This window comes from Propithecus coquereli, unplaced genomic scaffold (genome assembly GCF_000956105.1).
Source record: "Propithecus coquereli isolate 6110/MARCELLA unplaced genomic scaffold, Pcoq_1.0 Scaffold129, whole genome shotgun sequence".
In the NCBI taxonomy this organism is placed as follows: domain Eukaryota; kingdom Metazoa; phylum Chordata; class Mammalia; order Primates; family Indriidae; genus Propithecus; species Propithecus coquereli.
In genome coordinates this window covers 2,450,368-2,462,677 of record NW_012137080.1, presented here as the reverse complement: position 1 = coordinate 2,462,677, position 12,310 = coordinate 2,450,368, and the positions used below count along the sequence as shown (strand labels likewise).

The 12,310-nt window shown below is 36.2% G+C and overlaps 1 protein-coding gene across 1 annotated transcript in view; it reads left to right on the top strand.

Annotated features, from left to right (window-relative positions):
- RPS6KC1 (ribosomal protein S6 kinase, 52kDa, polypeptide 1) overlaps positions 1-12,310 on the top strand; it is a 132,889-nt gene that overhangs the window by 86,218 nt on the left and 34,361 nt on the right. The window contains exons 5-6 of the mRNA XM_012638321.1: positions 290-1,888; positions 2,160-2,249. Coding sequence (XP_012493775.1) covers positions 290-1,888; positions 2,160-2,249 — 1,689 coding nt within the window. The remainder of the gene's footprint in view (positions 1-289; positions 1,889-2,159; positions 2,250-12,310) is intronic.

Below are 12,310 nucleotides of genomic sequence, written 5' to 3'. Positions count from 1 at the left end.
ATTGATTTTTGTGTCTTAATTTTATATTTAATTTCCTTTCAAAGGAAGAAATAGGTTGTCATTTTAAAAATAATTGCTATCAGCAGCTATGCTTGAAACCATACTCGTCAGTCACTAATAACAAAAAGGCATTTTGTTAAATATGCTTGTCTTGATATGGCAGTTGATATTAATGTGTCTCATTGACTTGTTTTTGGTTGATTATTAGAATCCTTTTTTTTTCTAATGTCTTAAGTAACTATTAATTTGAGAATCTTAAATTTTTTTTTTTGGTTATATTTGTTCGTAGGTGGCAAGCTCTGGTCATATATCAGTAAATTTTTGAACAGAAGTCCTGAGGAAAGCTTTGAAATCAAGGAAATGAAAAAATCTACACTGACTAACGTTCACCTGCAACAGCCAACTTCTAGTCCTCAGGACAGCAGCAGCTTTGAATCCAGAGGAAGTGATGGTGCAAGCATGCTTAAAGTTCTGCCTTTGAAGACTAGTCTTACTCCAAGTTCTCAAGATGATAGCAACCAGGAAGATGATGGCCAAGATAGCTCTCCAAAGTGGCCAGATTCTGGTTCAAGTTCAGAAGAAGAATGCACTACTAGTTATTTAACATTATGCAATGAATATGGCCAAGAAAAGATTGAGCCAGGATCTTTGAATGAGGAGTCCTTCATGAAGACTGAAGGAAACGGTGTTGATACCAAAGCTATTAAAAGCTTCCCAGCATACCTTGTTGCTGACAGTGATAGCATCAGCACTCAGCCGAGAGCTCATGAGCTGAAGTTCTTCCCTAGAGATGATGACCCAGAAACAGTTAGTTCTCCAAGAACATCAGATTCCCTCAGTAGATCCAAAAACAGCCCCATGGAATTTTTTAGGATAGACAGTAAGGATAGCACAAGTGAACTCCTGGGACTTGATTTTGGAGAAAAATTGTATAGTCTAAAATCAGAACCTTTAAAACCATTCTTTACTCTTCCAGATGGAGACAGCACTTGTAAGAGTTTTAATACTAGTGAAAGCATGTTACAGTTTAAAGCTCAGGACACCATTAGCAGGGGCTCAGATGACTCAGTGCCAGTTATTTCATTTAAAGATGCTGCTTTTGATGATGTCAGTGGTACTGATGAAGGAAGACCTGATCTTCTTGTAAATTTACCTGGTGAATTGGAGCCAACAAAAGAAGCTGCAGGAATGGGACCTACTAAGTTTATACAGACTAATATAGGCATAATAGAAAGTAAACTATTAGAAGCCCCCGATGTTTTATGCCTCAGTCTTAGTACTGAACAATGCCAAGCACATGAAGAGAAAGGCACAGAGGAATTGAGTGATCCCTCTAGGCCCAAATCTCATAGTATAACAGAGAAACACTATGCACAGGAGGATCTTGGGACGTTATTTGTAGCAGCTCTTGATCATAGTAGTTCAGGAGACATGTCTTTGTTACACAGCTCAGATCCTAAATTTCAAGGACTTGGAGTGGTTGAGTCGGCAGTAACTGCAAACAACACCGAAGAAAGCTTATTCCATATTTCTAGTCCACTCTCAGGTGCTAATGAATATATTGCAAACACAGACACTTTAAAAACAGAAGAAGTATTGCTGTTTACAGATCAAACTGATGATTTAGCTAAAGAGGAACCGACTTCTTTATTCCAGAGAGACTCTGACTCTAAGGGAGAAAGTGGGTTAGCGCTAGAAGGAGACAAGGAAATACATCAGATTTTTGAGGACCTTGATAAAAAATTAGCACTAAACTCCAGGTTTTACATCCCAGAGGGCTGCATTCAAAGATGGGCAGCTGAAATGGTGGTAGCCCTTGATGCTTTACATAGAGAGGGAATTGTGTGCCGCGATTTGAACCCAAACAACATCTTATTGAATGATAGAGGTCAGGAACTTTTGCAAATGCATTTCTTTTTATTCGCTGTTGCTTCCAATTAACTGAGTAGGCGTTTTATCTTGTAATTAGTATCTTCATTTCCTGTCTGTAGCTTCATTATCAGTGCAGCAAATTCACCCCCAGTAATAGCTTCTAGTACTTAATGATGCCATTATTCTTAATGATACTGTTTTTAGCTACAAAAGGAGTAATTACAGTTCACTTCTGCAGAAAATGGAAGAGAAAAATGTTTTGATTTCTCCTGTCGTTTTGTTTTTAGGACACATTCAGCTAACGTATTTTAGCAGGTGGAGTGAGGTTGAAGATTCCTGTGACAGCGATGCCATAGAGAGAATGTACTGTGCCCCAGGTTAGAGCAATCTCCTAAAATGTTTCACTTGAAAAAGTGGTTGAGCAGCTCTCATTTCTTTATAGAAGTTGTATTTTTCACTAGCAGTTTACATGTGTGTTGGATTTGGTTATCTGTTTAACTCTTCCTAAAAGAAAATGTGGGGCTAAAACCATTAAATAATCCATAGGTATATATGTGTACATGTATGTTGTGTGTGTATTAATTGCTGTTGTTAAATGGGTTTATATAATACTTCACGTAGAACTGGCAAGGAATTCTTAGAAATGGCTTAACTTCTTAGTGTTTGGAAGGACCCTGACCCTCTTTAGATGATTTTTATTAAGATGTAAGAAGTAGCTGACTAAAAGGGTAAAATTCTTAAGGCCAAAAACAGATAAAATGGGGGTTTTTAAAAATGCAGTGTGATTTTAGTGATGAGGCAACCTGACATTTTAGAAAAAAATTTTAAGAGTTTTTTTCTATATTTGAGAACATTTAGAAAACATATTGTTCTTGTTTTAAATTAGCCTATTCAGCCAAAAATTGACACAACAAGTTTCTCTTGCCCTTACTGTATTGTCTTTATTTTTTAAAAATGAAAGATTTGTGTTTGCAGGTGTTAAGATCCTTTGCTGACAATTATAGGTAGCTTAAGCCTATGAATTGGATTTGAGTTAGTTTCTGTCTGTCATCAGTGCAAGATGGGACTGTACTTGAATCCAGAATTTGTTCACCTTTTGCCTAGCCTTAGCCTCTTTGGATGGCCAAAGTCACCCCACTGGCCTTCAAAGGAGTTTCAAGCTGATTATGTTGACATGATCTGCTTCGTTGTTGATCAATATTGTGTTTAATGCTTACTAGCTAACCAGTGTATTGATGCTAACCTTGTTTCTCTGCATAATAGGAAATGATTATAATTAGGATTGAAAGAGCTATATTATTTTTAGTTACAATCTTCATTGTTAAGAATTATTTCAGTATTAGAGAATAGCAAAAATTTTTAACCTACAAAACAAATATCCTAAAACTTTCCGAAAACAACTATTTGGGTTTTCTTTTCTTTCCTCCTCCTTCCAATTAGGACTGTTTGATTTTATTTTTTCTTAGGGACAATAGAGCACACTTACATTTTTTGTTTTTTTTTCAAATAGATAATGTGATGCTGTGTTCTGAAACCATGTTAGTGAGCTTTAGTTAATGGGATAACAAAAAATTTTATAGTGAAATCATTTTGTTATAGTTTTCTGATTTTTTTTTTATAGAGCCCCTCCCTCCACTTTCTAATTTGACAAGAAATAACATTTTAGGTACCCATGTACATAAATATGTTTGTTAATTATAATGAATTTAGAGCTTTTAGGAACAAAATTAAATCTGGGAATTCTTTTGAGTGAAGCCTGATATATCCTAAAGTGAAGCTGAGTGTAAACCACACAACAAAAACAAATGTTTATGGGGCGTTGTTTAGTGTTTATAACTAGCTCCTTATTTCCTGTTTTTATTGTTACTTTCTTATTGAAAACTATTTGTAAGTTTATACTTTGGCATTCTAGCAGATTATTTTTCTTTATTCGCAAGCTCAGTCATGTTACTTTAATATCCATAACATGTTGGCATCCTGAGAGCTTTAATATATGTGCAATAAAACCATACTATATTCATCAACAGATGCATACTTTCAATCTCGTGTAATGAAATACTGACTTTAATACAGATTAGTTTCCAAGTTCTAGTTTTAAAGCCTTTTCCCAGAAATTATAATTCTCTTAGTTTGCCGGCAGGTGGCAGTCTACCATTAATAGATTTTTGCTGTCCTCTCTCAGGTTGTCCTTCACCAGCTTTTGAAAAAAGCTATAGTCTGAAGAGGTGCTTTGTTGTAATTATTTGCATAAAAGAATTGTACTTTCAAGCTTCTTGAGTAGCAAAGTGTTTTAGTATTGTAGCATGCTTTGCACAATATGGAAAGTCTCTTCATTCCTTGGGCCTATCAGTTTTAGCAACAAGATAAAACAAAACCAGTAATGGCCATAACTGAAAAGTAATGCTGATGTTCTAATTTAGGTTATCTTAAACCTTGAGTGTTACAGAACTCAGTTAAATTTATGTGCTCCTGCCCCTCACTTATAACACAAGGGGAAATGAAGCAAAAATTTGTAGATTGCTGTTTGTCTCAAAACTAAATAACAGTGCTATTGGCAAAAACTACAGGTAGGCTTTCTTCTCTTCTCAAAGGGTAGGAGCAATGATAATATGTTAATATTTCAACGTTTAAAAATCACAAATCAATAAATACGTGGAGACATAGAGCACTTAGCCAACTTTGGATCCACCCTTAGAAACACTAAGAGTTGAAATAATTCCCCTCTCATGTGCCCCCTACCCTCCCACTTCCCAACGCTGTCCTTAGTATTATTGTCCAAGTAACTCTAAAGCATGTTAAGCAGCTGATGTTTGGTTAGAAAGTAAAGTTGTCACAAGATTATGATGAGAACAATTCATTTCTGTTTAAACAGCATGCAACCTCTACCCCTACCACTCCACCCTCCTGGGAATCCTTATCACATATTTGTCCTAAAAACATTATCCACCTGCCCTGTACTTTATAATATCAGCAATGTATCTTTTTATCTTGTGGGTGATGTGCCTTTATATTTTGAGAAAAATTTCCAGTAACAGATTCGATTTACATGGACAGAAACTTGAGCAAATGCCAGACTAGCAGGGGGGCCATTATTCTGCTCTATAAATAAGTTTAAAAAAGAAAAAACACACACACAGAAACCTGTGAATCAACATGTTTTGGTCTAATTGAGGGGAAAAGCAAGACAGATAAATTTTGAAATGCAAATGATCACCTTCTGTTATTTAAGTATAGTTTCTGCCAACTTTGTGATCTTAGATTTTAAAAAGTCATAGTCATTTCAACAATGTATACTCCTGAGGATGTCCAATATTCACAAGTTTCTACAACAAAACTGAGAACTTTTTTTAAAAAGTTGCTACTTTTTTATATTAAAGAAAACAATTCCAACAACAAAAAGACAAAAACCATGGAGCTTTCTCTGTCTACATCTGTGAAAAAGCCAGCACATAAATGGCTGCAGCTGCAGACCCATCAAGAGGGTCTTGAGAATACGAATTCGCTGATCAAACCCAGCCCTGTTTTCAAAGTAGAAGCCATTCCTTTTAGGTTCACTTTGTATCCTTAGATTATCTAGGATGATTCTCTAGAAAGGTTTTATTTTAAATAAACATCATTCATGGTAAATGGGTTCCTTTCATACCAGAGAAACATAGAATGGAGTTCAGGAAGAAAAAAAGCAAAGAAATAGTCCACAAAGTAGGAATAGATTGTATAGCATGACAATATAAATACAGCACTGTCTAGTTTCCACATTAGGAGACTTTTAGATGCTTTATTAGGAGACTTTTAGACAGGTTCTTCTATTTTTTGTCCTGAGAGATTACGGAATAAAAATTGGGGTAAATTGATTATTTTTTCTTCAGAGGACTTCCTTGTACTTACTCTGATTTTATTTCCATTTGTGCACATGCATAAGCACAAACGTTTTAAAGGATGTTATGTGCTTTATCGTTTGAGCTATTATTGTAATATAGAATAAACTTTTTTTACAATGTAGTGTTTCAGTATAAAGGAAAAATAAAATGTCAAGCAAGTATGTATGTTTTTCTTTTCCTACTACTATTTTTTTCTTGACTCTCATCAAAAAGCAACTAGAAAATAGAAACTATACTACTAAAACATACAAAAAAGCTGTATTTGGAAGTTTAATATGCAATCTAAGACAAGTGAGTAAAATTATTTATGTGTTAGTTATTATGCTAATGTAGTCACTTAAGTTTCCCATTCTAGTTTTAAACAAGTTGATACGGTTATACTATCAGTGTGTGTCCTTCCCTTTTATTTTCCATCCCGTTATGAACCTTTAATTTTAAATGCTTGAAATTTATTAATACATTGATATTTCTTATTAAATACTTTTCAGACTTGAGAATTTATAGGTGAATATGTGTGTAAATTGAAGGAGTCCAAAATGCTTTTCACTGCAGCCCAATCTCCACGCTCCCAGATGTCAAATGACAGCTTTGCTTCCTCTCTTAGGCGATTTCACACTTGGAAACAGCTCACAGCTGACGGTGAAAAGTGAAACATAGAAAAATCATGCTGAAAACTATCTGCAAAATTCAGTTTTAGAGCATGACATTTATTTACTACCATCCTTTGCTCTTCTAGCCTGACTTTATCAAATAATCCATGAATATATTTTTGGGGGTAGTCTCCCCTACCCTTCTCCATAAACATGCTTTCCACTCGATTTGTTTCTTTTTAGGCATGGCACTTGCTCTGTGTGATAGTTATGTATTTGATAACTAAAACTAAGACCATGGATGGTTTAAAATAAAATATTTTGAGATCATCAGAAGTTTAAGATTTAGAATATTTAGATGGAAGAAAACTACCAAACCTGGATCTTTGTCCCATATCAGGACTCATTGCTTGACCTCAAGCAATTTATGTAAGACTCTCTAGACCTCATTTAACTAAATAGTAGTAAAGTAGATTTGTTGATTATAAGAAAAATCACAGTTGTCAAATCATCTTGACACCCTTCTTGTACAAAATTTAGTCAAAATTCAAGTTTATCTTATGAAGGCAGGAGTTTTTTCCTCCAAGGATAAATATTGATTTTTTATTTAACATTAGTAGGGTTAAAAGAATGATTTCATTTAGAAGACTTTATAGGTATATATTTTTACTCATTTATAAAGTTTGTACATAAAGTGTATAATGTGGAAATGAGGGATTTATGGAAAATATTTTCATTTAGAGGAATGAAGTCAAGACAGCCTTTGAGTGTGGTAAAAGTTGAATGTCAAGATTCTCAACAAAAAAAATTGTTTAAAGAAGAAAAAAATTATTTGGATATGAGAATTTATGGGTCCTGGATAATTTCAGTAAGCATGAGGAATCTAATTTTAGGAATGTGAATTTTATAGAGAAAGCAAATAAATATAGCTGTATATTTTGAAATAATCATGACATAATTAGGAAATATGGCTATAGCCCTGGTGTAGTCTTTTCACTCCCCTTCCCCAAAGGAAAAAGAAGAAAAAGGCAAAAGAGAACTGTAGAAATAATTTAAAAAGAGGAAAATGCTTGTGGTTAATATTTAAATACTATGTTTCAAACAGTAACTCTTTGTTTGATTTACCCTTAAGCAAAACTTCAGTAGTAGCTCTCTTGGACATTGTAGATGTTTTAATGTTTTTCTTGAATGATTAGCAAATATGTTTAATCCTTTGCCTTTAGTTCTTACTGTCATAAAAACCAAATCTATTTCTTGTTCAGGAGGAACCAGTAAATTTTCCAGTTTGTCATAGAATAGTGAACGTTTTACACTGAGGAAAATTTTCTGATATACTTCACCTCTGTATACCAATGAAGCTTTTGACAAAAGTATGAATATAAGCAAAAAAGACTTCCAGTCTACACAAGTTTCACCTCATCTAGGCAAGGCTTCTTTTGATGCTAAAGAGATTGAAGGGTTGCTATAGGAGGATCTGAGGGTTTGGAAGCCTGAGATCCGTCCCTAGGTAGGATATATCCTGGAGCCCTCACAAATACCCTAACTATGGGCCAGCCACCTTCACATCTGGGTTGAGGTCACTCCGCATTGAAACAGATCCATCCTGAAATCATGTATCTCATATCAGGCCAGAATGTGATTTGTCTCTAGTGGTGAGAATGAGACAGAGTAACAGCAAAGAGTTCAATCCCTGTTATTTGGCATCTTAGTGAATGATACATTAGCACATTCCAAGAGAAGAAATCCTTCAGCTGTTAGAACTAGAGAATTTATAAGGGTGAATGAATGGATAATGTTTTGATACAGGAGAGGTAATGTACAGTATCTCTATACATTTTATAATACCACCTTGTATCTGGGGTGGGGGGTTTACCTCAAGCTTTAGATTATTAAAAGCAAGTTAATTTGAACCTTTTATTTCCTACAAACCTTTTTCTTGATGATCTTGGGCAAATTTCTTTTTCAGAAGAGGAACATGAAACCAGAGACATGTAGTTTTAGGTTATAGCTGCAGTGTAATGCTTCTTATTTTTTATGTCTAAATTGATTTTTGGCAACTATTCAGTAATTGGCCTCACCACTGCATTATTATAAAGAAGAAAGTGAACTTTCTTTTGCCTCTGCTATTTAACAAAGAAGATATAATGCTGAGTCTTTAAATATTATGCATCAGAGCAATTGGCTAGCTACCTTGATCAAATCATCAGTTTCCATACCCCTAAAATCTTGTGAATTTGAATCTCCATGAAGTAACCAGGACTTACGCCTTCTAAGCAAATCTTAGAAATACCTCCTTCAAATAAATGTATAAAAGTACTAAGATTTTGAAAAATTAATGATGATAAAGCAAGTAGGATTCCTGAAGCACCTTTAGTAGCAGTGCATGTAGCTCTCTGTTTGCCTAACATGGTAACAGAGTGGCAGAGAGAAAGAAAACTGGGCCTGTTGTTCTCGCAATTTTCAGTTAGCCTTTTTCTCATCAATCAACTTTAATGGCTTTGGTTGGGTAACACTGTGACACCCGATGGCTATTCAGAATGGAGTTGTTGTGATATGATCAATGGAAAATGGAGCATGCTGTTGGTTTTTTTCCTACTAAAAAGCAGGGTGAGAGTGTAAGCAAGATTGTATAGAGCTCAGAATTATAATTATAATCAGTCAAGCAGAAGTCATGTGGTAGTTACCCGTTTCTTATTTTATCTCACAAGAAAATGGTATAGTAATGATACCTATAAACTCCCTTGAACAAGTAATTCTTGGCTCTGGAGTGCTGAATCAAGTGAAATCAAGGAATGTTGACCCATGTTGTGCAGATAATTGCAGGAAAGCTTGGAACATGGTTGCCAGGTCACCACTACAACAAGAAGTTCAGAGCTGGGTAGCAGGAGAAAAGCAGGATCAGGTATTTGTCAAGCCTAGCCTGAACTAGCTGAGTGTAGTCTGTACTCATGTCCACTTGCCCATAATACAACAGGCCGAGGGGTTCAGATAATTGAATTACCTGAAAACCAACAGAATTAATAATGAGGTAGTGGCAGGGAGCGAGGCTAAGAGACAGATGAGCCAAGAAAGTGAATTGCGTGCAAGGTGGACCCACACCACATCCTCCATCACCTGGCGGCTGGGGGAAGAGGACAGCCCCAGCTGTTGCAGACTTCTCTCTGGAAAGTGCCAGTCTCCATCACTGGTCTCTCTGGATAATATGCTCACTAATTAGAGTAATGTGACTCCAGGAACTTTCAAACAGTTCATATACCCTGCTCAACCAATATGGCATTTGAATAAGCAATTGAGTACAATATTGGAGGATTTTATGGAATATAGAATGGATAATTGGGCAGCCAATGTTTTCTGAAATAGTATAAAATAAGAAAAAAGGAGCAAAATGCCCATTTAAAAGGATGGGCTAGGAAATGAAAATTCCAGGCTCGTTAGCCTGTTACCTGGGAATTAAGATCTTCTGCCTTAGAGACGTTATGAGACCACAGGCAAGTAAGGTTCTTCCATCTGATGTGACTTCTTTCCAATATACGGTCCCTGTGAACTGTTGTGCACCTTTAGACTTTCAAACTTTAAACTGTTAAACTTTGATAATTTAGTTTATAGATATCAGAGGAGCATTTCAAACCTGGAGTTAAAATGAAATTTTGTTCTCATAGTTGATATGCCTTTTAGTTTTCTTTCCATTGTAATATTTTCTCTTGTTTGTGGAAACTTTATTTTTTTTATTTATGAGACAGAGTCCCACCCTGTCACCGGGGCTAGAGTGCACTGGCGTCATAATAACTCACTGCAATCTCAAACTCTTGGGCTCAAGTGATGCTCCTCCCTCAGCCTCCCGAGTAGCTGGGACTACAGATGCGTGCCATCATACCTGGCTAATTTTTCTATTTTTCGTAGAGACGGGGTCTCTCTCTTCCTCAGGCTGGTCTTGAACTCCTGAGCTCAAGTGATCCTCTCGCCCCGGCCTCCCACAGTGCTAGGATTACAGGAGTGAGCCAGGGCACCTGGCCTTGTTTTTGGAAACTTTAAGAAAAAATTTATCTGTGTCTAAAATAGTACACTGGGGAAAGCTAGGTAGTGTAGATGTCCCACAGTGCACTTGAATGGATTTGTTTTTGATAACATTTGAAATATATTTCTAACTGGTACTAATGATCTCACCAGACCACCAGCCAAATACTAAAGCCAGTTTACAAATTTGTATCACATTTTATGTAATTAAGTACCTAGATTCCTTAAGTTGAACAGGGGCAGAGGAAACCTGGATTTATTTCCCCATCCTGTCTTTTTTCTGCCCCTGGGGTTTTTCAGCTTTCTTTTCTTAGTGTAGCACATGTTAGTAAACTGTGGCTCCCAGAGGCAGGACTGTGCTCTGCATAGGGAGTGTGAGAAGGTGTCCACTCTACCATATGAATTTAACCACTATCATCTCTTGCCTGGAATACTGACTAACCTCCATTCTCACCCTGTCATCTTTGTTTCTTCTTGCAGCTGAGGATACTTTAGATCAGTGGTCCCCAACCTTTTTGGCACCAGGGACTGGTTTCGTGGAAGATAATTTTTTCTACCGACGGTGGGGTCGGGTGGGGTGGGGTGGGATGGTTTCTGGATGATTCAAGCACATTACATTTATTGTGTACTTTATTTCTATTATTATTACGTTGTAATATATAATGAAATAATTATACAACTCACCATAATGTAGATCTAATGTGGCCACTGATCTGACAGGAGGCGGAGCTCAGGTGAAGGGGAGTGGCTGTAAAGACAGAGCTTGGCTGGTTCGCCCGCTCACCTCCTGCTGTGCAGCCAGTTCCTAACAGGCCAGCGTCCAGTACTGGTCAGCGGCCTGGGGGTGTTGGGGACCGCAGCTTTAGATAACATTGTAAACTTTCTAGCCTACAACTTATAAAAATGCAAAAGCACTTGATGTAGATCTGTGTGCTCAATGAAACTGAAAGAAAACTAACGTGATGAGGACTTTGTAGGTGCTTTGAATGCCTTGAGTGGACAATACTACAAAATACGAGATTGATATATTTATACAACAAACATTTATTAAGTGCCTCCTGTGTCCCAGGCACTGTGCCTAGGAGCCAGAAATAAAAGACATAATTGGTGTAATATTGACAGTTACTTTTGAAGGTTTACATAAAAAGATTTACCCAAACCGAAGACATATACAGTCGGTTAACTAGGATGCTAGAAGATCTTTATAGGTGAATAGTTGTATTTATAGAATGGTAATTTCCTGAGCAAACAAAAGACATGCTTAGCTGTCCCTCCTCCCATTAGTTTAGTTCCATATATTGTTGGATACAAAAAAATGCTTTCTTCTGTGTTTCTTTCTCTTTGCTCTTTAGTCATCAGCTGTAGTGGAAGACTAATGCTCAGCCCCTGCATAGAAAATCTTTATACACAGCAAGAGTTGGTGAGAGAAATTGACTAGGATTTTGTAATTCTAGTCCCTTTCAATTAGCAACAGATGCTGCAGGGGAAGACTGTCTGTGTAGGAACACAGTACTAATGTTTCCGTGTCCTAGCTGACATGGAATGCTCATTGCAAAAGAAAGATGTTCTTTTCCTTGGTCCAGGTGTGTCACTAATGACAGATCAGAATTTTTTTTTTAACCTTTCTCTACTCTTGTCTAAGTCCATTAATGAAGTCTGGCTCCCTTGGAAGAAGGTTAACAAATTCTTAACCAATGGTACCAGCATTTAAAATCTTATTGAACACTTAAAGAATTTATAGAAAATTTAGACATTCCAGCTTTCTTCCTGATACTATGAAAGTGTACATGGTGCTTAATTTTAAGGTTTATAAGAATTTGCCTTTGTTCTTCAATTGTCCTATTCACTAAAGATCTCTCTTTGATTCTAAAAGTTAATATATTTTTGTTACTTATGTTCCCTCCGCCCCCCAAAATAGAGATTTGGAATCAGGCTTAAGATCAAGTTTAGAGTCAA